General features: G+C 37.3%; 2 protein-coding genes and 1 pseudogene across 2 annotated transcripts; 1 reads left to right on the top strand and 2 right to left on the bottom strand.

Annotated features, from left to right (window-relative positions):
- Window positions 1-143: 143 nt before the first annotated feature.
- Window positions 144-7,316, top strand: LOC109468952 (carbohydrate sulfotransferase 11-like). Its single transcript, XM_019767324.1, has 9 exons — window positions 144-325; window positions 1,247-1,443; window positions 2,121-2,228; window positions 2,515-2,667; window positions 3,325-3,431; window positions 4,115-4,374; window positions 4,741-4,831; window positions 5,270-5,395; window positions 6,004-7,316. Exons 2-9 carry the CDS (start codon window positions 1,323-1,325, stop codon window positions 6,274-6,276), a joined length of 1,239 nt encoding a protein of 412 aa, XP_019622883.1. The 5' UTR covers window positions 144-325; window positions 1,247-1,322; the 3' UTR covers window positions 6,277-7,316.
- Window positions 7,317-7,905: 589 nt separating this feature from the next.
- Window positions 7,906-9,821, bottom strand: LOC109468950 (carbohydrate sulfotransferase 1-like). Its single transcript, XM_019767323.1, has one exon. The coding sequence runs from the start codon at window positions 9,650-9,652 to the stop codon at window positions 8,165-8,167; it is 1,488 nt and encodes a 495-aa protein (XP_019622882.1). The 5' UTR covers window positions 9,653-9,821; the 3' UTR covers window positions 7,906-8,164.
- Window positions 9,822-25,756: 15,935 nt separating this feature from the next.
- Window positions 25,757-26,979, bottom strand: part of LOC109468422 — a 12,638-nt pseudogene continuing 11,415 nt past the window's right edge.

Here is a 26,979-nt window from a genome sequence, read left to right as displayed (position 1 = left end):
TGGTGACAAGTCATTATGTATTCTATACAAGTCTTGTAGTCTGTCTAAAACTGAGTAACAAGACAAACTTTGACCCATCGTTACCGTGCAGACTATAATTATGTCAGGACCCATTCAGAACCACCAGACTACCATTCTAGGTAGTCAGGACTAGTCGATAAACCAGTTTTTCTTCTCTGACATCACACAAAAAAACAGCTAGCTGCCACTATGTGCGATAGTCTTGTTGTTTTTAGACTCTCCACACGTTTTTGAACAGAGTTTGCAGGAGTTACTGAGAGATTTTGGACAAGAGACCTGTTTTTGCAAGACTGAGGAAAATTGGGTGAGTACAACTTGCAGCTACTTGGTACTTTGTGCTGAAATGTTGATATTGATAGAATTCAAAATGGCTGACACCATGCGTTAACCTTGTCCTAAGATGGTTTGTCTTGCCCTACCTTTAGATTTCACAACAAACTACACTTAGATGCACAGTACTTGGAACTTTTGCTTTTGTATGTCTAGAGTCAAATATGTCAGAGAGCATATCTTTTATCTGTGACTGAGAAAAGATTGTTTACATGTAGCTGCTATAGAATTTATCCAGTTGACCATTTGATTTAATTTGTATCTATAATACCCTACCTGGATTTCTAACCATCATAGACATATTGTTAAAGATACAATCCACTTCTGAATTACCAAAAACGTCATTTAACATTAATTTTGTAAACTGGAGAAACAGTATTTTACATGTATATTGAATCAGATGCTCTTTTTTTTGCAATTTTGCAGCATGTTTCTAAATCGTATGACCTTCGGCATTGCTTCTGTCTCAGAAAAATAGGTTTGCTGGTTATTAATTTGTATGTGCATCGCATGTATGTGTACACACAATGAAGAGTTGTCTGTATTAAATTATGATCCCAAAACACAATGTACAACAGACCATAGTTCCGGTTTTAAGACAGTTTGAATTGTATTTGTATCTGTATAGCCGGTATAACTGCCTTTCGGTGTAACACACCAGCTTTGCAGGCACGCGGCGCGGCGGCAGCTGGCTATATCACACCGATCGACTTGTTACACCTAACCCTTGAACTTCTAGCTCTAGACTTTGTTTAAAGCTATCTTCTCAGATATGATCTTCTCAGTTCAGAATTGTCTGCAACTTAAATAGTTTCCTCTCAAATGTGAAATATGAATATGCTCTTTGTGAGTGCTAAGTTCCTAACCTTGAGTGTTCTGGTCAATCTTATTCTAGGCAAGGAGTCACCAAAAAAAGGAGACACCACCACCACTACATATTATTGATCCCTCTGGATCTCTAGTCACAAATAATGATGAGGAAAACAGGTGCCTTTCTAACTGTAGTGGCTACGATGGGTTTTTGCTATCTCTATCTGTACAAGAGATTTGAACCTGAACATGTGCATCATCCCAGAGGGAATTCTGAACAAAGTGATTCAGAACAGAAAAGAGGTATGTTTATTAGTCTTTTCATTTATTTATTACTTTTCGATGTATCAAAGAATGCCATAATTGTTGTAAATCATAAAAAGCGTATATAACTATAATGTAAAAATGGTATAACAAAAGACCAGACTCTGAGGACTGGTGAAGTCAATAATGATCCTAAAACTTCTCATGAAAAGAAAAAAAAATATTTGAAGAAAATATTGATGCTTGGGATATTATTATGACTGTGCTTATTACTGTTTCATAGAAATAATTAGTCTTGGTGCCTCATCATTTTTCCAAGTGTACATTCAAACATGTAACATGTTGATACTAAGATAAAGGAAACATACAAATTTGAAATGATTGCCATTGAGTATTGCTTGCCGATTCTCCTACATGTATACCATGATGATAGAAATTGCTCAGTTGATCTGAGAGATCTAACTTTTAAAGGTTTCTTGCAAAATTTAGGTGTTGTTTTATTAGGCATGTGGGAACTTTTATCGATAGAAAAGTATAGTTCAAAGAACTTTTGCTAGATTTTATATTTAAAAGGAAAAAAGACACCAAGGTATAAAAATGTATAATACTATCTTTTTTTGTTGAAAGCATAAAAAAAAATCTGACATATTCTAGTGTTGAAATATCTTATCAACAGTCATGTTTTTTTTTTTTAGATCTGTGTGCAGCCAATGATCGCTGTGACCACGGATTCTGTATCGTGAGGTTTGACAGACCCATCTGTATATGTGATGAAGGGTGGTCTGGACCTACCTGCTCTTGGGGTAAGTTTTGTTTCGCATAACTGGTAAACTGCCTTCAGGTGTAACACACCAGTTTTGTACATGTAAGTACAAGCTGCGTAAGACTGGACTATGACGACCCACACCGAGAAGGTCCCCTACTCTTTTTCAATAAGTGTGGTGTCGGATCTTGAGTGGGGTGTGGCTCTCCCCAAACATGGGACCTCCATTTAACGTTTCTATAGCTGTTTCTATTGAAGTTAGTTCTCTGATTGTGATTTGTGTTTACTAATACTTTAGTTTTTTACTATTTTTTTTTCTTCAATAGAGTTGAACGAATGCAACTCGAATCCCTGCCATCATGGCAAGTGTTTTGACGGTGTGAACAGCTACACCTGTGAGTGTCAAGAAGGATGGATAGGAACCAACTGTGAGAAAGATATCAACCAAAAAGAAGATCCCCCTGTCAAGCTTGCACCAGGTATGGTAGTACTTGTAGACATTTTATCAATGGCAAGTTGTAGTTCAAGTGTTTAAAGGTTTCATTTCATCATTGTCTGATGCTAAGTAGTGTGTAAATTTAATGAATGTTGGTAAACATTCAATGATGAGGGTTAGACATCCGAGGATGCATAACAAGTCTATCCAATAACACTGTTCAAGGGCATTCTTGTCCATAGTGAGGCATTTTGTATAGCTTTGCTTATGTTTTCTCTGTTTTTGTATGTAATGCCACATTATGATTGTACAAATTAGTGTAATTCAGCTTATTGTTCATGTACATGCTGTGAGGCTTATTTTCTGAATAAAACTCTAAACTGTTAGGAATGACATAGTATTACTAGACTATACTACTTAGGTAACAGTCACTCAAGCAACTGGGTAGATTTTAAAAATGGTTAGACATTTTAGGTTTCATCCACTACATTTCTAGCCTGGTTATTTTAGCTCCTGAATGAGTGGATAAAGACTAGTACTCTGGAGCTAAAATAGGTGTGGTAACCAGGCTACTATATTTCGTCACTGAGAAAGTCACTGAGTGTTGTCAAAATCTATCCAGTTGCTTGTGTGACAGTTACCTTGGTTTGTAACCATTGTTTTGAACCTTATGACTGACAAAGTTGTTGTTGTTCCCCACTAGCTGAAAGTGAGGAGAGTGATGAGGATGAAGATGTGGAGCATGTACAGGCCAAGAGGATGTCGGTGTTGAACGACTACTGCAAAAGATATCCAGAGAAAAGCAATGTGAGTTTATAAGTTATATATTAGTTATATATAATATAAGTTATAACTCCTCTTGTCTACATGTATGTTTTTATGTTTACCAAAGGAAAACATATTGTTTTTCCTCTGTTTCTTCTACTGCCTCTTCTTCTCCAAACCAAAAAGGTCAATGACTGTGGCGTCTGTCACCATGGTAACTAGTGTTGGGTTACATCATGTTGCAATTTTATAGTAGGAGGGATTTAGGCCATATATGAATGTGTTTGAGTAAGAATTAACAGAGCAGACCATATGAGAAGGTAAACATTCTGCATTTGCTTTGAAAATATTACTTTAAATTTCTAGTTTTTACATTGTAGTTCAAGTGTAAATCATGGAACTTTGTATTGGCTATTTACACTACCTCTTGATGAAAACCTATCCAGAGAGGCTAGGACAAATGAGAAGAATGTTTGATAAATAAGGGTGAGGGCAAGGGACAAGAAAGTAGCTCAGGTACAAGATTGCAGTGGTCATTGTAGATGTTTGAGATGACATATAATATTATATAAAAATGGCAAAGAAGATTATTATAATTTTAATTAAAAAAACAATGAAATTCAAAATGTATTCTAGGAGAACTTTGATGAAAAATGTGGTTTGGGCTATGTTTTTTTTCCTTATCCCCTTTTACTAACTTGAAGTCTTCTTTACCCACCATGTAGGAATATCCATCGAAGCACACCCTCGGTCAACTGATCGTTAATGACAAGTACAACATCCTGTACTGTTTCGTCCCCAAAACCGGCTGCACCACCACCAAACTGGTGTTCTACAACCTGGAGATGGGGACTAACCACACACTTAACACTGTGGAGGTCCACAAGTACAACTTCACCTTCCTGGACCAGTACTCGAGTGAAGAGATCGAGCATCGACTCAGGAACTACTACAAGTTCATTGTCGTGAGAGACCCACTGGAAAGGTATCAACATTATACATGTATATCATTAATTATTTTGAACTTGTCGTTTATACTTTGATATCTTTCATAAGTTGTGTCAACTTATAGAATTAAATGTGTGACCAAAACTATGTTTGGCAAATTGTAATTTGAGCATGGACCAAGCTGCAGTTGTTTTATGTAGGGTTGTTTTGAGAAATTTATCATCTTTTGATGCATTCTTTCTACCGGTATGTTTCTTTACAAAAAAAGTACATTGCGTGTGACACGAAAAATATCCAAGTAGCTTTTCGGTGTCAATTCTTTCCTTAAAACAGAACACATTTGTATGTTTGTGTATCCATGGTAGATTGATTTATATAATATTTGATCTGTTTTTTTTTGTAGATTGCTGTCTGCTTGGAGAGATAAGTTTGTGCACGGACGAGACCTTCTGACAGAGAAGTTCCAGGACATGTGGAGCACCATCGAAAACAAGGTCAAACATTTCCCTATTACTTGACAGTTCTGTTATCCTATTCATTACTAGTATATCTTGAAGTTCCAATTTCTTTCAAAACATCATGATGTCTTTTTCGTGTATACTGAGTGTCAACTATAAAAAAAGTGTATTAGCTTCAGTTGCCATTTTTCATAACCATCTGCGATTACAGGGCTCGAAATACTGTGTGCATTGTCGTGCACCTTAGTGCACCCAAATTTGGAGCTGTGCATGCAAATTTTGTCTGCAAGAGTTTGAAGTTAGCTCCGATTTCACATTCAGAAGAGGAGCAGTAAGATCTGTAATTAGGTTTCATATGGTGCACCCAAAAACTTTTTTGTGCACCTATTTTTTCAGGTTGGGTGCACCTAGTCCCAAAAATGAATTTCAAGCCCTGGCGACTAATTCTTCAATGACGATTTATTCCTGTTACAGACTGATGAGTATGACGCCATCAGAGACGTCCCGTTTAAAGCCTTCCTGAAGGCCGTGTCCATGGACAAGAAGAAGTGGCACAATGCACACTGGGAACCCGCATACAAGCTGTGCAGCCCTTGTCAGGTAAATATACAATGTAAAGATATATGTATGTTATATGTATGCATATAAAATGTATGACTTTATGCATGTATGTATGTATGCTTGTAAACTGCATTACTGTATGTATGTAAAATGTTTGAATGTTAGTGAATATAGAATACTACAAACTAAACTTGACTTACTTAGAATACTACTAAATAAACTTGAAACTTGTACGTGTATGTATGCATGTATGTATGTATGCATGTAAAATGTATGACTGTATGCATGTATTTATGTATGCATGTAAAATGCATTACTGTGTATGTAAGAAAATATAGAATACTACACAGTGTATTTCGAGAGATCCGATCCGCGGGAGGGCTGGGACCGAGGGTGATGCAGAATACACTGTGTAGTATTTTATTTATGTCATACCCACCCAAGAAAACAGAAATTTCAATGCAAAATGCCAAAATTTGGTGTATCTAAATAATAAAAAGTGTAACGGAGTCAATTCCAACATTCGAATTCGGTGTTCGAAGTTTCAAAAGCGGCGCGGTGTATGTATGTATGTAATATGTAAAATGTATGATTGTATGCAATATGGATGAATTTTCATCAATATTAAATGTATTTCTTTTTCTTAGGTTAAGTTCGATTTCGTTGCCCACACTGACACCCTGGCTGAAGACTTCCCCCTGTTCTTCCAAAAAGTGGGCATCACCGGAAAAGACAGTTTCCTTCCCCAGAAAAAACAGACCCGAGGCGGGAAGTTCCTAGCTGAGGACTACAAAGTGATCCCACTAGATGACATGCGAGTGATCTGGAGCATGTTCAAACCTGACTTCGACATGTTTGGGTACTCGTTCGAAGATGACATCAACGGACTGTTGCGAACTAAGCCTATGGACACAAAATAAGAAAGAGAAATTCTACACAATCATGTACTTGTGTTATTCTTATGGACAGACTGTTACAGACTATGTCTAAGAACACAAAATAAGAAAGAGAGTTTTTTGGGGCATCAGACAATAAGATTTGACACATTCTACATGATTGTATTTTTTTTTACGAACGGACTGTTTTGGACTATGTCTAAGAACACAAAATAAGAAAGAGAAAAAGTTTTTTGGCATCAGACAATAGGATTTACATAATTATGTACATATTTTGTTAGGAATTTTACACATGTATGTGTGTTTTTTATGAATAGACTGTTGAGAACTATATGTCTAAGAACACAAACTAAAAAAGTGTTTTTTTGGCATCAGACAATAAGATTCTGAACATGTATTGTGTGTGTTTTTTATGAATTTTTGCATCTTGATACAAAACAAATAGAAAACATTAATTACTGTATACAGCTCGAACATGTGTAAGAATTAAGTCATCAATGTTTTTATCTTACGTTTGTTAAAGATAAAGCTACCACAGCAATCATAATATATTGCAAATATTTTAGATGACATGGGTTCAGACATTGTCATATAAAGTGTCTTAGTATTATAAATATTTTGTTCAGATAATTCATGGGAACATAGGGGTTCGGTGCTATTTTGGCAAATCTGTAGTTTAAACGTTGTATTTATACATACATGTTACCATGTATAATATGTTGGTTCTTTTTTATGATAATTATGTTTGTGTGTATATCTGCATTTGTTATATAGTTTTCTTTTTTTTACATTTGGACACAGGTATCAATTTCTGAAGATGTTTCGTTTTATGTTATTTTTGAACTGTCTTCTACAATGTAGAAATATGTAGATTGATTTGAGTTAAACTTTATAACAATACCTACAAGTAGATACTTAAAAATAAGATTTGAATTTGAATTTTATTATGCTCCCTTTGACTAAGTTGTATAGAGCATTGTTACATACTCGCAGAAATACACTTCTTTCACACTAACATTTACACTTTTTAAACTTGTACATTCAATAAATCTACCGTGGCTGTATTCCATTGAGTATTATGTTTATTAAGGACCATTCTCATGTTTTCATCATACAACAACTAAAAATTACAACTGATAATAATAATAAACAAAATGGCACTTGTAAACAAATTGTACCTGAGAGATAACAGTAATATGGATAAAACCTAAGTGTTTTGTTAAAACAACATATACTAAAAAATAGTAAAATTATACTAAAGTTACTAGCAAAACAATGACTACCATAAAATTTTATAAGAACATACCCTGCTAAGTCACAATCTACTTTGGCCAATATTTCTGGCTTAGATTAAAGAAGTTACTACTAAAAGTAGGACAGTGCATTTTATGACTTTTTGTGTGACAAAATGGATACTAGCAATTTGCATAGACTAAAAATGCTATTCTATAATTTCTCCTATCTTATTGTTTATATTTTGAGGTATCTGGTTATTCTTAACAGATTTTCTGAATAAAAATATAGAATGTATGCCACGACATTAAAGGCATTCAATGCGATTTCAGAGAAGCGAAACTGGAAATATTCTAAATGAGACAATCTTTAAGATATTGACACATACTGCTTCACATTAGCACATTTAAATCAGTATTTCATACTTTGGGTATTTAAAACTGCAGAAACAAGCCCCAAGATGAGCCCTTTATTTTCTGAGTGGTACCCTGAAAATCGGCCAAGGGCCCTAATCAAGTAACCATTTTCCGTCAGAATTTTGGGTAGTTTGCTCCAAGAGGGTTACTATAAATTGGGATAGTGTGGTTTTAACTCCGTATGTAGATAAGTGACTAGAATATTGACTTTGAAAAATCGGGTTTCCAAGCCCTAAAACTGCATTGGATGCCCTTAAATTGAATCATGTAATATTCAACAAGGACACATTTGGTCCGTGAAAATTCCTCGTACTATTTCTAAGCTCCGATATTGATTCTACATTCTGGTAACCAAACATATCTATGGCTTCCTTACAAATAGACTGTATCTTTTTCACGTCCTCAAAGCTGAGTTTTGTTCGCCATTCATTCATAGTTATATTAGGATCTTTCTTTGTCCCGAAAGGATCTCTTCTCTCCTTGATTTTCTTAGATGTTTTGGTATGAGAATGAATCCATTTTGTCACATCTTCATGAGCGGGTATGTCGATTAGTTTGTAAAGTTTTTTCATGACTCCAAGCGGATTTCTTCCAGCATCTTCGTATCGTAATAGTGCGTAATGTTTTTGTAGCCAACTGTTAGTACCCTGGTTTGTTGGTCTGTTTCTTGTCATCCAGTTGCAAAGCTCCCGAACTTCTTTCTCGTCAACTTTGCTATGCAGAGCCGTCATCACTGATACATTCTTATGCACCAATGACAGTCGAGATGCGATCACGCCACGTGGGTCTCTGACTAACTGGATCACCTTTAAGTCTATCCCAGCGTCTTGAGCAATCTTCTGAAGAGGGGCTATGTCTTCAAGTCGTATTGTCTTGATAGCTGTGAATTTCTTGGATAGACAAGCGTTGCCTACAACAGTTGCCATTTTGTCGTCAGGGATGGGGCATCGGCCGGGCCACTGGGAGGTGTAGTTTCTGTACTTTGCGCAAAGCCCATTTATAGAGTTACAAGTGGCCATTACACCCAGGCCTTTTGCAGTAAGGTAGTAGTTTAAAATGTCTTGTACCCCCTGAAATCTACAGTCGGACAAGCTGCGGAGCCATTCGTACTGGAAGTGTTGACTGTTGTAGGTGTGATTCCTGTGGTGTTCCAGAGCCCAGATGGGCTCAAAGACGTAGAAGGCTTCAGGGTGTTGGTTGAAGATTTCTCCCACAAATGTTGAACCGCTTCTCATCCTGGTCATGATGATGACTGCAGTTCGCTTGCCTCCCGTCAGCGGCGCTTTTGGTGGAGGTTTAACGGAATCCGGTTCTTTTGGTGGAGGTTTGACAGAATCCGATTCTTTTAGTGGAGGTTTGACGTCATCCGGTTCTTTTGGTGGAGATTTGATGTCATCCGGTACTTCTAGTGGAGGTTTGACGTCATCCTGTTCGTTTGGTGGAGGCATGACGTCATTATCCGGTCCTTTTGGTGTAGTCTTGACGTCATTTGGTTCCTCGATAGCGGCCTGGAAGTTTTCTGGTGTAGGCTTGAAGTAATCTGCCACAATTGAGAATATAGACGCCCGCGTGGCCTGTGGTTGTCCGGATCCGTCCCTCCGAACACGGTCGTGCGATTCAAACTGTCTCACAGAATCATCTGCTCTGTGTGCCTCGTACGGCAGCGCCGCTAGATGATACGCGAACGTGGCACAACCAACCACACACACTAAAAGCACTGTTTTCCTCAAACTGAAACATCTTCTATTCATTTTGATGGCCTGCTCCTTTTTTTCTCGCTATAAAAATGATTTTCAGAGTGAAGAAGGTAAGAACGTCTCTGGTCTGCTGACTTCTTTCTTTAAATCTTGATCAAGAAGTTTTTTGACAATCGAGCTTTGTTCTTGTATAGGATGATTTGTATCTGTAAGAAAAGACATAGTTTTAAGAAACTATACAATCAGTGTACGTAGCATGCTCGTATCTGTTTCAGAATACATATCAAATACTAAGTACTAAGTAAGATATGATGGAAGGAACATGCATATATTAAAAAGAATCAATGTACAATGTCCTCAAACTACTTTGACCATCAACTATGAAATCAAACAGAAATAAGAAACAACCAAAACAAATGGACACGTCCCATGTAGCATGGCATATACAAAGAAGATATCAGTCCTATAATATGTGTATTTTTGCCATGTATATACGTAAATTATGTGTATTAGGAGTTTAAATAATATAAACTGTATCTTAAATGTCTGACCCGTACCTCTTCCCTCACGCCCACACCTCTATGAAAAGCGACCTGCAGGCCGATAAATTTTTGCTTCTCATGAATAGATAATTATCCGAACGTACTCCTTTGCGAACCTTCCACACCCACAAACACAAATAAACAGCACCAAGAACATAATTACATAGTAACACTAACGCTGGACTGTGTTTATCGTATATGTGTCGGAAAGTTCAGTCGAGTATGGGAGTAAGAGTAGCAACAATTCACTCACTTCTTGATATAAACATTGCTTGTTCTGACTCTACTGTCCACCCCAGAATACAAGCAAGGTTGCCAAAAGCGTTTCTACAAAGATAACAATCAAATAAGACCTTGGCGAAAGATAAGATCAATATAATGACGTCTATCTTGGGCCAGGTTACAATGCTTACTAAGGACAATCTTTCTTTTTTTCTGTAAACTTAACTAGCAATTTATAAATAGGATTATGTGTATACGTTTGATTCGCTATGTGTTCTCCTATATTTGTGGCTGAATTTTTTTCCAGGTCAGAAGTTTCATTCTGTGAAGTAATTATGCTGACAAAAGAGCATGTCTTCAAAATGCGAACCAAAATGGCGTCCAAACTCGTTCAGTAAGTTTTGACCTTCGGTAAAAAATGGGATAGTTTAGCTACGGATTCTCAGTATTCAGCTGGGGAAGGGTAAATCTTACTCTTATTGAATCCTCTACGAAATGTAGTTTACATAGACCTAAAGTCGACTGCTGTTATTGTCGATTTTAGACCTTGAATTCTTTTTTTAAATACTCAACGATTGTGTTACAAACCACATATATTGTTAATATAGAGTATTTCAACTAGTTGGAATTTCATAGAGATTCAATAATTTCTTGTAATGCTTAATGTGTTGTATTTGTATATATTATTGAGATTCTTACATTTGGCGAGTTTTGTACATTCCGTATCTTTAAGTAGAATTTGGGCCATTCTTATACCGAAAACACGTGTAATGATAACGTAAACACGTGAGATGGTTAGTTTATTTCAATCGCAATATACATGTATACGAAATACCATTGCATACCAAATTTTCGCTCTCCTCTACTTTACTTCATGTATATATCACATATGGATACGATGTTGTCCGTATATGATTCGTATAAATCTACTTATCATACGGTTTCCTGTAGCCTTCTATAATACTTAAATCTACAACCACCTGTTGAGTAAAAACGCAATTCTTGTACTCACCCAACTCTAGGGCACTCTGGCTATCAAAATGCTCATAGAAAACGTTCTTGCTCAATGAAAACTTAGTTTAAAAAGGCACAGAATAGAAACACACACATACAGCCACCATAGAACAGTCTCTGACAGGATACGCCGTTTTCCAGAATGAATTATCTGTGACACAGCACACTGACCCAACCGGTTTTCCTTTGTGCATACGTGCTAACATGTAATTTGCGCTGACGGCAGAGACAATACCCCAAGATATTATCACTTCTCTACAAGACTACCGCACACAGTTACGAATACAAAAGGCTAATCTTATAATAGAAGTTTTTTCTTACCTTTTTTTTTGTACAAGACTATACTTAAATGTAAAATGTGCAACTTAGGAACAGAAAAACAGAGTCTATTTGAGGTCTTTGACCGGACAAAATGCAAGGACAACTCTGGCCCTTGGTCACGCACGCACATCAGACACAAGACGTCCTAAGTAATTACGTAATTACCGTGTGTAAGATAAGGTCCAAGCAGTTGGCTGTTTTTATGGGTTCGTTAACCTTTAAGTGACCTTGCTAAAGTTTGGTCCAACAGTCAATAAGTGGAAAATGTACAACCTGGGCAAACAAACAAGGTCTATTTGAGGTCTTACATGAGGTCTACACGTACATGAGACAAAGGCCTCCTTAGTAATTATTAGGTATAAAGTATCTTCCAAGGAGTTTGCTGCTTTTTAAGGGTTTAATAACCTTTAAGTGACCTTGCTAAGGTTTTGTCGTCAAAACTAGTCCAATATTCAATAAAGAATCAAGAACAGAAATAACAGATTAGAATTAGGTTCGTCAATTTTTCCAACTAGTACTATTGAAAATTATATATTCTCAGACAAAGGTGCTATCTTAAACGTCTCATTCTTTTGGAGAATGTACTTTTTTTGGTTCATTTCATTCAGTTCTTTTGGGAATAATTTTATTATGTTGGCAAGAGACTGTATAAGAATGTTCTTTATTGAATTATTCAACAACCAGTGGATTTTCACATCCGACGTTTCAGTGACTGTCGAATTCTTCAAGGCAACCACGTTACTAGTAAGTTGAATCAAAGAACATTCTTATACCGTCTCTTGCCAACATAATGAAATTATTCCCAAAAGAGCTGAATGAAATAAACCAAAAAAGTAAATTCTCGAAAAGAGTTACGCGTTTAAGGGTTTAATAAAAACTTTTCCATACCACTGATATCTGTGAGGCAAAAATGGGATGTCGCTGACGGAAACTGTTGCTTGTTTTGTATTATCAGCTGGTATGGTTCTAGCTATTTATGGACGGTTACCCAAAAATAAAGGAATTCCTCACGTAACATGTTTTGGGGCTATTTTAAACGCGTCCAGTATAAAACTTTGATGCTAAGAAATGTGCTAAGAAATGGCAGTAAATGTCGATATCAGACTGTTTTCCTCATCCAGGATATTTTTTTTTTAAATACTGCATTCGATGCTCTTGAAATTTTGAGATAATTCGAACAGATATTTTACAGGTGACGCGTAACGCAGCCATGTGTAGCTGAGACGGCCACGCCCCGGGCCTGTAAGGTGTAAGGTATGACGGGGACACACGTCATTCGGAAGTCCCCAAGGAGACCGGCTGACGACGTGACTCAAGTCAGGTAGGCTCATCTTGTCTTGACGTCAATAGGGAATTTCTCTAGATCCCATGGGGCGTCCAATAAACAAACAAACAAACAAACAAACAAACAAACAAACAAACAAACAACGATTCCCAACCTTTCTGTACATGTGTATCAACACGAAGCACAAGTTCTAAAGTTATTTTATGTATACAAGTGTCAAGATCTATCGCTGCAGATATAATGTTTAGCACAACCTCACACTGTCTTCTGAAGGACATGCCCTGAACACTAGACGAGCACGTGACAAGCACGCGTAAAAAGCATGCACTGTTGCTCTTTTAGATGTTAAAATCGAAAAAGCTATATATATATATATAGTTATATACTATATAAAGTAATTTGGTATACGCTGTAGATCGTCGATAAAGAGTAATGATGCACATGCACTATTGCTCTTTTAGATCATTCCTGAATGTTATAATTGAAAAAAAAACTAGTTCATATATGAAGTTATTTGAGACAGATCGTTGATTAAGAGTAATGATTAATCGAAAATCGAGGTAATATGATAAACATATATTTCGTGAAATGTATTTATTGTTGTTCTGAATGTGTTCCCAGAGGCATTTATCGCAATAACTATAACTATAACGTCAATGTTTGTAAGTTGTCGCCTACTAGCTAGAAGATGTTCTTGTCGCAATTTAAAAGATAAAAGAGTCAAGCAAAGATCATTTTCTGGAAAATTACTAACTTAAAGGTGTGTTTCCCTCCTAAATTTATAAAGTTATTTGATGAGGATAGAAAAATTGAGAATTTCGAATACTAGTATATAAGATAAAAGCTATAATCAAATCATCGTATTTTCAGGCATGTATGTGTGATGATTGCCCATTGGCCTGTTGTTAATTTCATGCTAACCTGATTATCGAATTCAAATTTGTCTCATGACTTACAGGTGGCACCTAGCATGTGCGTGAACACGCCGTTCCAAGATGGCGAGTTGAGTGTGCTTCCATGAAATAACAAGCGGGTAAAAATTCCGCCCAGGAAGACGCGCCACGCCCGTTTTGGTGGTAAGTTGTACTTTGAATTGTCGTAGATACGTTCTGGACTATTGCACAGAAATCTCCTTTAAGTTAAATGAAGCAAAAAGTGAGAATTTTGAAAGTAAGTTGCGGCAGCTGCCCCGGCAACGAGTTAACGCTGCACTAAGTTAAGCAACCGCAGGGGGCGCAATTGTGTGGTCGAGTGAATATTGTAAAAGGAGGGCCACCAATTCTTTGAGCATGGGCCAATATTACTTTTCAATGAGGTTGAAATCAATGATTCTGAAATAGCAGTACACTTTTGTCCAGGTTTATGAAATCATACTGGATAAAAACCTCTGTTTTTTTATACGGACACTACAACCCTTGAATGATCTTGAATGGTGCTCTATATTGTATGTCGAACTCTTCTTTGGTTTATAAAAAAGTTTCACTTCTTTGATATCAATCATTGTAATCATTATGAGGTATTCCTGTGTTTTCAAGCGTGGATAACATACACACAGAGACGCGAGGCCAACCAAATGCCAACCCATATTAGTAAAAACTTACCAACCTTAAGAGGTGCACTTTGTAAATAAACCGCTGAGGGGCGCTTTTAGGCGATGTATGTGGCCCCTGACCTGAACAGCTTTGCATGAAACGTGGTCTGTTGTTGTCCTGTGTGTTTTGGTCAAATTCTCTGCGTTTCAATGTAAAACAAAAGTGTTCCAAGGCCAGGAACAGGCAGGAGGGACACGATAGTGCCGTTTGTGAAGAGGATGACATGGACAAGGCGATAGATTTGGAAGGAGGGGAGACAGACGACCGGTAAGTTCGAGTGGGGAGGGGGGGCGGTAACAGAGTATTCAGGGTAAATTAATAATGACAATTAGACAAATTGATGACAGAGCCACTAATATCATATGAGCTGCTGTTTAATAACTTTGACATGGGTTTCTCACTTGGTGTAAATTGTTACCATAATGTTTGCCTTTGTCGAACAATCTTTCTTAAATACTAGTAACGTTAACTTCTTGAGTACCTTAGAAATGCTGTTTACACCGTTACATCGTTTTATTTCTGTGCATATTTTTATGAGCTTGATCTGTTTGTCAAGTTTCATGAACTGATATTTGAAATGCATTCCCATTTGTTGATGGTTCTGATGTTTTTGTTCCTATGCTAGCTTTTTAATTAATGTCAACATGGGAATGATGTTCAACTTGTTATTTGGATTGTGATATCTTTTAAGATATCACTTAAAAGTGATATCTTGCGTGAGATGTATTTTCATGTGATTGTTGTTTGTTCATACAATCTATGTTTATTGTTGGCTGTGTTCTTGTTTTGCCTATTACAATGTTCCACGTGTTTTTCCCCCAACCAAAGCAGATTTTAGAACAAATGGAAGTGATACGTGATATCTTGCGTGAGATGTATTTTCATGTGATTGTTGTTTGGTCAGTACTATCTATGTTTATTGTTGGCTGTGTTCATGTTTTGCCTCACTAACAATATTCCATGTGTTCTTCCTCCAACCAATGTAATGCATATTTTTTAGAACAAATGGATTCTGATATCTTATGTCATGTGTGAGAATGTATTTTCATGTGATTGTTGTTTGGTTATGATATTGTACATGTATGTTCACTGTTTGTTATGCTCTTCTTTTGCCTCACCAACAACGAATGTTCCATGTGCTCTTCCCCCAACCAAAGCAGGTTTTGTAATTATAAATGTTGTGAATACTAGTTAGTATTTTGATGTCATGCATGTTATATGTAATAATATTGTAAACATTGGTGTATGTAAATTTGGCATGAGTTTTTTTCTGAATGATTGTTTCTTTTACACCCTAGCTTAGGAAAGCTGAGACTGTACTAGTACCTGACCATGTTCCTGTGTGTGCTGTGGGACCTGTCTGTGTTCCTGTCCATTCTCGGAGGATCTGTCAGCTATCCTGTGTACCTGTTCCAGGAGGATTTTCCTGTGTGTGTTCCTGAGGGACCTGTCACCTATCTACAAGAGAAGAGAACATCGGACTTGACTGTGAGTTGGCTTTTATTTTTAGAACTCTTTTAAAAATGGGGTCTGCATGCCGCAATGCGTAAGCACTTGCCTTAGATTTGCGTAATGCGAAGTTGGTTCGTTCTTCTTATTTAGTATCTTTGCATAATGGGTAGAGCGTTGAGCGTGCACAAATGAAGCATAGTGGTATTAATACAGGATTGTTTCTAAATGCAGAATTTTTCATTTGCATAATTCGAAGTATGTCTGTTAAGCATCCAGTCTGCATGAATAAAGAATAAATCGTGGCCGCTGCCTTTCAAAATCTACCGTTAGGGCAAAGCGCAATCGGGACCTTACATGCAGACCCCTAGAAATGACAATAATAGATGTTGGGACAGGGCATCTCTGCGATCCTCTGAATTTTTTAGTTCCAAACACCATTGTTGAAACTGGCCCTCCCTGCATTTGTTTCTTGTTATTTCTGAAAGAGTTCACATTTCTTATACTAATATCTCGTTTAAGGTTGTGACTAATATTTGTATGCATTTATGATGGAGAACACAGTAAGCTGTATGTGATGTTTGAAAGGGAGGAATTGAGTTATGGAATCAGCGAAACAAAAACAATTTATATTATTATTTGTAGATTATAACTAAACAGTACATTGGATTAAACTGTGTATAGAGTAACAGTTACAGTGAGAGATGTCTGTAAACACTTCTAAACAGAGAGTCGTATTGAGAGGTTGACACATTATGCAATTTATAAGGATTTCTAGTTGAAATGTAGCCAGCATTTAAGTCAGGGAAATTTAGGTAGAGTAGGTAAAAGAGGGCCCGCATGCCTTTTTCGTATCGTGTAATCAGGCCTTTTTAGTCTTCGTAATCTGTAGGTAGCCTCCCCCAAAATTAACGTAGCTGCAAAGCGTAAAGTTGTAATTACTCCCCCTCCCCATGCAGGCCCCCCCAAAAGGTACTTTAGACAGTCAACTTTTGATTAAATTCTTGCAACTACATTTAGCACAGATAGCTAAGGATGAGGAGAAAAAAATGTTGTTTTTCCTGTTTTAGCCCTGAAAAAATTCGGTAGGTAGGGATTATCTTTTTTTCTTCGCTTTCTTTTTTTTTTTACCTTGGCGACCTCTATGTCTACAGCTTGTGATCTAACTTATACAATACAGTTACAAAGTAAAACTTGTATGAGGACACTTTTTCAATGTTGAAAAACCAATTGTACAATGTTTCATGTTTCAGATTATGTAGCTAGAAAAGGTTGATCAGCTCGAAAAATGTATGTCCGTTAGGGGGTTTTCCCCAAAAAAGTATAGGGTCTGCAGTATTTTCTAGGGTCGTTTGGGAAACAGGAAACACAACATTTTTTTCCTAGGCCTTATATTGCACCGGTACACGTATTCCCAAAAATGAATTTTGAGCCCTGACTTCAAACAGACAGTCATAGTGAGAGGTTGACACATTATGCAGTTAGGATTTCTACTTGAAATTTAGCCAGCATTCAAGTCAGGGAAGTTTAGGTAGTGTAGCTAAAAGTTACTATAGACAGAGTAAATTTTTAATTTAATCGTTGCAACTTCATTTAGCATAGATAGCTAAGGGCAGTTGTAAAAGAGATATTGTTAAATTGTACTTGTAAATATAGGGAAAGAACTTTTGAGTGAATAAATGAACTGAGGAAATAAAATAGTGTAGGTTTTTTTTTGCTGATTTCTTTCAAGTCCTGTAGACCCCAGACTTTGTTATCACTGTTGATGGACTTGTAGCAATACTAACCTCCTGTTGGAAAATTCAGGGCTCGTCTCATGTTGATCTAGTAGAGTTTTACAGTGATTTGTTTTGCGCTGGCAGACTTTATTTGATAAGCTTGAGACTAGGCCTGGATTTTGGAGAGGGAGGTTTGAATTGTTGCAAGTATGTTAACAGTGATAACAGAGTTCGAGTTTATATCACTGCATGACGAAACACAATTCCTCTCTTTCTGTATGCTCTATCCTTCCACTTCTTGTCCCTGGGCTTAGCCTGGAGGAGGAACTTCTGTCCCAGGGTTCGAACTTACACATGCCTTGACTCTGCGTAGTAGACTTGTTGACGAACAACTTTGTCCGTCATCAGGCCTACTACGCTAACGGAGAGGGGCTTTGTGTACTTTTGTTGCCCTGGCCCGGAGGTTTTCTCCTTCAGGCTTTGACACTAGGCTTGGTTGCTTGATGTAAGTTACTCACACGTTATGTCACACTTTTCCAACACTTTGGGCCCTTGCACTTATATTTTCTTTAACACTTTTGAGTTTAATTTTGTCAGGCACGAAAATGCCCCCAAAATTGTCACTTTGCACCTGAACACTTGGTTGTTTTGTGTAAATTTTTTGGCCAAAATTCAGCCCGCCAGAAAACGCTAAGGATATTTGGAACCCTCAAGTAGATAATTAATTGGATTAAAGTTTTCCCGCCAAAAAACTTAGTATATGGGGATTCTGACCTTTGACCTCTACTCACTTTCTCTGAACACTTAGCCACCACACTCTTACTAGCTACTTTGAACCAAGTCATACTGTTCCAATGCTTTGGATCTTTACACTTGCATGTAACTTCTCCAAACACTTTGTGACACTCATGCCATATCGGACCAACCTCCCGAAGCACTTAGTTACTTGAGTGAGATTTTTCTGCCAGAATGATTGTCACTCTACTGTCAGTCAATTGCACAAGAATGCTGGTGTGTCGAAACACCGTGTCTCCGCAAAGACATCCCCAGGGGAGCAAACTTCTGTGCATTGACTGACCAGTAGAGTGACAATCATTCTGGCAGAAAAATCTCACTCAAGTAACTAAGTGCTTCGGGAGGTTGGTCCGACATGGCATGAGTGTCACAAAGTGTTTGGAGAAGTTACATGTAAGTGTAAAGATCCAAAGCATTGGAACAGTGTGACTTGGTTCAAAGTAGCTAGTAAGAGTGTGGTGGCTAAGTGTTTAGAGAAAGTGAGTAGAGGTCAAAGGTCAGAATCCCCATATACTAAGTTTTTTGGCGGGAAAACTTTAATCCAATTAATTATCCAACAGAGGGTCCCCATTAGCCCAACTTCTTGGGCAAGTGTTCAGATCAAAAGCAACAATTTTGGGGCAATTTGATGTTCAACTACACAAAACGAACAATTTTTGTGACGCTAAATTCCGCCTAAAAATTAAAGTGGCCAAGTTGATTGGGGAGCTAGCAGAACTACAGAGGATAGCAGACTAGAATTAGGCCAGGAAAGGTCCAAAGTATCGGAAGAGGAGCATGAAAAAGGGTGAGGTACCGTGCAGTGAGGAGTAGTGTACATTAACCAAGCAGAGTCTAAAGGTCTAAAGCGTCGGAAAAAGAGAGGTCCAAAGTATTGGAAGAGCCGAGCATGAAAAAGGTTGAGGTTCCGTGCAATTAAAAGAAGTGTCATTAACCAAGCAGAGTCACAGGGTGGGCTAAGGCAAGAAAATTTAAGTAGAAAGGTCTAAAGCGTCGGAAAAAGAGACTACAGTAGAAAAGTGTGATGTACCATGCAAGGTTGAGTAAAATTTATGGAAAGTAGTTTCTATGTGGGGAAAGGATGGGCACGAGAAATGAGCATGGTGGTCTGGTATTCTTTTCTGTGGCTTAAGACACGTTCAGCAAAGTGCTTGAGGCAAATTTGGGCTAACTGTGAAACATCTCAAAATAGATTTAAGAATTTTGTCAATTAGCAACTAAAAAAAAAGGTTCCCTCAAACACAAATCTTGGGAAACCATTACAGATAACTGTACAGTCATTTTGATTAATCAACAAGGTAAATTGGACGCTCCTTGATTGTAATCTTAACTATTTAAATTTGCAATTAGCTTTGTTACATTTCCACACCTAAATGATGGAATAGGTCACTTTCCAGAGAATGGTTTGTATTTGCGAAAAATGGATTTCTTTCTGATGAGAGCAAGGTTCAAATTACGTCAGTACAAACATAACACAAATTTAACCACCGTGGAAGTTTGGCAGTGAAGGTCACAAGTTACAAGTATTAGGAAAGGAAACTGCAAAGCAGAGTTGGAGGGTAAGGATAGAAATGTATGCAAGTGTGTGTACTTGTTTGTGTTGCACAAATAAACTATACTCACAACCACCCCAGCCTGTGTCTTCTCTCACTGCTTTACTGGGCAAAGTCTGGTCCTTCCTTCCTTCTTTCCTTCCACCATGAGTCATGTGGGGAGACGAAAACAAAAGTCAGTAACATTATATTTGTGAGAAATTTACCTTTAGTAAAAACTAGTGAAATATTAGTGAAAACATACTGCAAATTCATGGCCAAGGGCTAATTGCAAGAACATGGTAAAATATTAAACAGTAAAAATGACCACAAATAATGCTACTTTTGATATACTTACAATCATACTGCCTACAACACAACCGTTCTTGTAAATTGTGAAGCGTTGTCTCACCTGTAAAACTCTTCACTTTGCGTCTTCAGGTCAACTGGTTTGCTGTCAGCCCTCATCTGGTCTGGACAGAAGTCGCCCATCATCACAGGTTTCTCCCAGTCAGGACAGGAACATCAGGACTACTGCAAACCCTCAGGACACACCTGATAAAAAAGGACAAGAAATAAGGAAATTAGTGACCAAGTAAATATGATATAAACGTGCATGTGACCAGTTACTTTGCCTCTTCCTAGAAATGTTGCTGAATGCTGAACATATGAAATTGTTTCTGAGTGTGTGTTTATGAAGTCTAAAGTCTGAGACAAAGAAAGTTCCAGAGTGATAAAAAGAAGTCATATAAATCTTGTGAAGCGAAGCTAGGTTTGGTTGCTTGATGTCAATATTGCTGGGAAATAGTAAAAAAATAGTTGGGGGCGCCTGATTTGTATGTCACTGTGTACATACATGTAATGTTGTTTTCTTTAAGTCATATTTGCAAAGGTATGCTGAAGCTTCGAAACTCCATGTCTTCAACAAGCAATTTAAGAGATGCAGCCACCTAACTAACACCTAATCATAAGTTACACACGTCTCAAGTAACATGAAGTAAATGGTAGGTAAAGTGCAAGATGTCACATTTTCTCTCCTGATATTTCTCGTGTCTTCAAACCACCTGGTCTTTTCTAAGCCAGTCTTGTCAGGTTCAGACTGGAGTCTTCCCTACTGCATCAGTCAGCAGCAACCTAACTATACAGACATTATAAGTTACTCACTTGTCGCAAGTAACACCAAGTAAAAGGTAAAATGCATGATTCAAAATGTTTCTCACCTGATATTTGTCTGGCATCTTCAAATCACCTGGTCTGGTCTTCTCCAGGTCAGGAGTCTTCCCTACTGCATCAGTCAGCAGCCACCTAACTATAACACATCAGAAGTTACACACTTGTCTCAAATAACACCAAATAGTCGTAGGTAAAATGAAGAATTCAGATTTTTCTCACCTGATATTCCTCTTGTGTCTTCAAATTGCCTGGTCTGGTCCAATCTTCTCTTGTCAGGTTCAGACAGGAGTCCTCACTACTGCATCAGTCAGCAGCCACCTAACTATACAACATTGTAAGTTACACACTTGTCTCAAGTAACACCAAGTAAATGGTAGGTTAAATGCAGAATTGGGATTTTCTTACCTGATATTCCTCTTGGGTCTTCAAATCATCATCATGGTAGTCTTCACTACTGCATCAGTCAGTAGCCACCTAACTAACAGATATTAAAAGTTACAAACATGTCTCAAATGACACCAAATAGTCGTAGGTAAAATGCAGAATTCAGATTTTCTCACCTGGCCCAATACTCGATATCCGATCACCTGGTGCCTCTGTCATCACAAGTCTCATCGCATCAGTAACACCTGCACAGGCTGCTGTCCCTCAGAGCACAACTAAATACAGAATTTTAGGAAAAGAAGATGTAATGTTATATTTAATAAGCTTGTCTTACATTGCAGAAACTTCCATAATAACACTGAACCTTGACGAAAACTGTATCTGATGACCATTAAAAACTGGGATGGCAACAACAATAAAATAAATCAAACCCCTTCAACTGAAACTTTTGTACAATACATATAAACTCAGCGCAAAACGCAAAATGTTTTGAAAACTGCGACCATCTAGCGTAGTCAACTGTAGTGTTTGCGCCACAAATACTTAGGCCTTGGTCATTACTGATTTTGTCTAAAATGGAAACGAACAACCTTTTAAATCATACATAATACTTTGCAAATGATAATGAAGAACGAAAGTATGTATTGTCAACTCGACAGAACTTTCCAAATGTTTCGTATCGTATTTATTTTGGCACCTTGAATCTTTGAGGACACCCTCTTGTTTACGCGACTTTTTGGCGGGAACATCAAAAATATTTAATCATGTACACGGGCACGTTCCAACAGGTGTTTGGAACCACGTGGTGATAAAAGAAAAAAAAGTTTTTTCTTTCAACAAATATAACATCAATACGCTAACATATTGGCAAATATAGACATGCACATACCGTACATTTAATAGTCTACAAGTACAACCGCACCGCACCACATTGAAAATGTGGAAAACGCATCAACTTTAACAGTTAACGTTATAACTTATAGACTTTTTCAAAGCCTGTCTAAAATTAGGAACGGTCTCTCTCTAATATAGAACTAGGTAATTTCTTACGGAAATTTCGTACAATAGTTGCTGGAGAATAATATCAGCCAAACAATATGCTGGTACCAGGTTTACCTGGAACAATAAGCGAAGTCGTCTCCATGCCACGCCGCTCTTCCCAACACTGTCTCGCCATTTTGATTTCTTCTTCAAAATTCGCCAGGTCAGGAAATCAGCATTTTCTCTTCAAAACAGCACCAGAACGTCTCAAATCCACGGCGAAAACTCCCAAACATTCTGCCGCTCATTTAGTAAAACATTCTACCGAGGAAAACTCTAAAAAGTACCCAGAAAATTGTAAAAGAATATCAGGCCAAAGTATTCCTGTCACACGAAGACGCCATTTTGAATGGACCATACCAAACTTGTTTTTACACAGGTGTGCAGAACAGCCCTGTCTCATTAATGTGAAGCTGGTAATCTTATTACATAAAGACCAAAGGCGGCCCGTCTCAGTGCTAGGCACTTAAATGTGGCAAAGAAGGAGGATTAAATTAGGAAGATTACTAATTATAATCCGGCAGGGTCAATTAAAAAAAGGATAAAAATGAAAAGGCCCTATAGGGCTGATGGTTGCAACCACCAGCCCTACAGGGTACTCGAGCATTTCGACAAATAAACCAAGGAGGTTAAATTTAACCTTCTTGAATAAACGTTTTGAAGAATAATTATAAGCTGTTATGTGACCATAGCATGATATATAATACCCTTGACCAATTTGTCTATCACTGTAAATTCATTTATTTTCGCGGAGACTTCATTCCGTGGTAGAATGAACACTTTCCACACACAGACAACCCTGTCCTTGGTGCTGAACGCCTTCCACTCTATGCATTTACAGTGTTTAACGTTTTGTAGGGTAGAAATTCTAATCTCTCCAATTTTCTCAATTATCCAAACAGTTACTGTGATTTATTACAGAATTGATGAACTGAAAAAAATTCCTAATAAATTATGCAAATGAGGTACTGATTATAATAAGTTATGTTTGGTTCAGTTAACTTCCAAATGCCACAAGTATGAAATTTCACACCATTTACCAGTATAGAATTGTAGAATGTTCTCATTAATTATGCAAATTATGTCAATTTAATTAAAGAATTAATATCTGCCAATGTTCCTCTTCCTGTTAATTTCATGTCACAAGTTTGAATTGTCCTTTATTTATGAAATTCAGCAGATTGACAGAATTTTGTCATTAATTAACGTTACATCAATTGGAACACTTTTGGAACACTTATATGAAACATAATCAATTGAATATTACATAATATCTATTTGTGACACAACGAAAATTTGGAGCAAAAAAAATACACAACATAAAGTTTTATCAAGAGTTACTTTAATGTAACAACACACAGAAATGTGACAGAAAATGTACAGTCCTTTGAATTCATAGAAGTCCATCTGTGCAAAAATATCAACTTGTGTATTTACATGATTTTGAAAATACCTTTTTTGTCTTAAGAAGAAATTTTGAACAACTTTAGAACTCTATATATACACAACAGCAAAATTTTACACCACTGATGTAGATATTTAACATAAAAGACCCCCTGTAAAAGTTACAATTCAAAGAACATGGAATACATGGAACATAGAGCATACATATACATGCAGATCCATATTATGCAGGGCAACGAACCTAATCTTTCAACCTTTGGTAAATGTAATTTTTATAAAGACTCAAAATATTCTGTCAAACGATCAACTTTTCTTAATCATCTTACATTGTAAGCACAGATGCACATAAGATCTTGGCTATCTAGTTTTTAAGTTGACCTTTAGAAATACAGAAAATCAAAATCATTTAAGGTTATCTTTAAAGATTATGGAATGTTTCAAGTACTATAATTATATAGTATAGCAGGGTCACTTTTTTCTTATGTCTGACATATGTTTAAGCTAAAACTCTGAGATGTCAAGAAATTTCTGAAGGCACAACAATGAGTTGCCAATATATGTCCACAAATATTGTGATATCTTTCACAATAATGGTCTTCTCTAAATATTTACAGCTTAAAATAAGTGACTTACAGAAAAGTACACTAAAAATATCAATCAAAACGAAGAAGAAAGACTAATGTTATAGAATACAAACTTTTTCACAAAACCTACAAACAACCAGGTTTTAACTTGCAGAATTTTTCAGTTATCATAGAATTAGGTACCTTCTACTGTACAACATTAAATGCGATAGATTTATCAAAAGTGGTGTGATTGTAGTTGGCACAGGAGAATATATTGGCTAAAAATCTTCAGATATACAGTAAATATTGACATTTGATATGAGAGAGATGAAAATCAGGTTCCTCCAGTGTACAAGTAAGTAGCCTGGAATCCATTAAATTGTAGCTCAAGTAACAGTAACTCAAGCAACTGGACAGATTTTGAAAATCATGTCAGACATTTCAGGTAGCATCCACTACCTTTTGTCAGTGACTGTAAGAGACCTGTAGTCGACACATGATCCTCTATTTCATCTATTTCAGTCACCGACGAAAGGTATTCATCGGCCTGAGTCATCCGTTTCTGTAGAGGATGGGCTTGGTCCAGGAGGGTCCCAGCAAGAACTATAAAATGCAAACTAATTGACAAAATCTTGCCCACCTACACATTCAACCATTTTTTTTAACTTGCAGAATCCCCAGTAATATAGTAAAGGTTTATGCAGAGGACATTTTAGCCTAAGCTTCATGTTGGCTATATAAGAACAGGGAAGTGCTACGGAAGTGCTATATGTTGCCCATGTAAGACTGAGGAAATTTCAAGGTCTACACATTAGCAACATTAGCCTGCATGTTGGTAAGACTGGAGAAACATTTGGCTGTGTAAGAGTCGGTGAGGAGTATTACGGTTTACGAGATGTTAGCCTGCATGTTGGCTATGTAAGGGTCGGTGAGAAGTGATACGGTTTACGCGACGTTAGCCTGCATGTTGTATAAGACTGAGGAAGTGTTCAGATCTACGCATTAGCGACGTTAGCCTGCATGTTGGCTATGTAAGAGTCTGTGAGAAGTGTTCAGGTTTACGAGACATTAGCCTGCATGTTGGCTATGTAAGAGTATTCGGGTTTACGAGACATTAGCCTGCATGTTGGCTATGTAAGAGTATTAGGGTTTACGAGACATTAGTCTGCATGTTGGCTATGTAAGAGTATCAGGGTTTACGAGACACGAGCCTGCATGCCGGCCATCTCCTGCTGCTGTGCCTGCAGACGCTCCCGTCTCTTGCGGCGAGCGCGGAGTTTCTCCTCCAGGCCCTGCTGCATGCGCGCCCGGTTTATCTCCTGGTTCTTCTCGTACTCAGCTACGTTCTTCTCGTGCTGCTTCTTGATGAACTCAATGTCACCTGGAAACAACAGATGTGACTTCTTAGAAAAGATCTTTTTTCTTTTTTTTTTCTTTCTTTTCTTAGAAAAGATTTTTTTCCTTTCTCTTTCTTTCTTCCTTCTTTTTTTCTTGCATGAATTTGTCTTTCTTTTTCTTCTTTGCTCCTTTTTTATTTCTCTTTTTGTTTTTTCTTCCTTTCTTCCTTCCCTTTCTTTTTCTATCTTTCTTTCCCTCTTTCTTCCTTCTTTCCTTCCTACATTTCTTTACTCAAAACAAACCTTTAAAGCATGTTTTAAAATTATCATTATATGAAATGTCGAATTTGATGCAGTGTAGGCAGTAAATTAAGCCGATGTGCTCCACATGATTTTTTTTTTAAACCAAACCCCCAAAAAAGTGTCAAAATTCATTATCAACCTTTCCACAATAAAAGACAGAAACCAAAGTTTTTCAATCAAAAACATCCCTATTTTTGAAGTGGAACTTACCGAACAGGTCCTGTTGTTGTGGTGGTGGGGCCAGCTCATTCAGCGGCAGAGGGGTGGGTGCTGGCACCACGGCAGGACCTTCAGGTACGGCAGGTGCCTCAGGAACCTTCAGTTTTTCCTCCCCTTCTTCACCTTCTGGTTTCCCCTCTGGCTTCTCTTCTCCCTGTGAGCAAAAAAAAAGAAGAAAAAATTAAACCATAGATCTAGTAATGGTATTCTTTGTTCAACATTCAGTAAGTTTAGCAGCAGTAGAAAAGCTTCAAATATTAGGCCATGTTGATTTGATTATATGGATGACATCCGCGCGCGCATTTTCGGCCGTTTCCAAAAAAAGTTTTCAACCATACTGTAAATCGTACAAAACAGTTGCAAAATGAGCAAAAATATACCGTAAGTTACAAAAAACCCATACCAATGTCGTAGAATGTCAAAATCAACGAAAAAACACGAAATTGTAAAGAAATGAATTCGAAGAGTAGATTAATCGCCTTGT

This window comes from Branchiostoma belcheri, unplaced genomic scaffold, assembly GCF_001625305.1.
Source record: "Branchiostoma belcheri isolate BF01 breed outbred unplaced genomic scaffold, Haploidv18h27 scaffold2, whole genome shotgun sequence".
NCBI classification, from domain to species: Eukaryota; Metazoa; Chordata; class Leptocardii; order Amphioxiformes; family Branchiostomatidae; genus Branchiostoma; species Branchiostoma belcheri.
The sequence above is the reverse complement of the archived record's forward strand: the minus strand, read 5'-3'. Positions and strand labels throughout refer to the sequence as shown.

What these genes read in the sequence shown, in the direction of transcription:
- LOC109468952 (XM_019767324.1), top strand. Translation starts at nt 1,323, where the DNA reads ATGATGAGGAAAACAGGTGCCTTTCTAACTGTAGTGGCTACGATGGGT. An exon ending in GGAGCACCATCGAAAACAAG is followed by an intron (nt 4,832 to 5,269) that starts GTCAAACATTTC and finishes TTCCTGTTACAG; the next exon opens with ACTGATGAGTATGACGCCAT. An exon ending in AGCTGTGCAGCCCTTGTCAG is followed by an intron (nt 5,396 to 6,003) that starts GTAAATATACAA and finishes TCTTTTTCTTAG; the next exon opens with GTTAAGTTCGATTTCGTTGC.
- LOC109468950 (XM_019767323.1), bottom strand. Translation starts at nt 9,652, where the DNA reads ATGAATAGAAGATGTTTCAGTTTGAGGAAAACAGTGCTTTTAGTGTGT.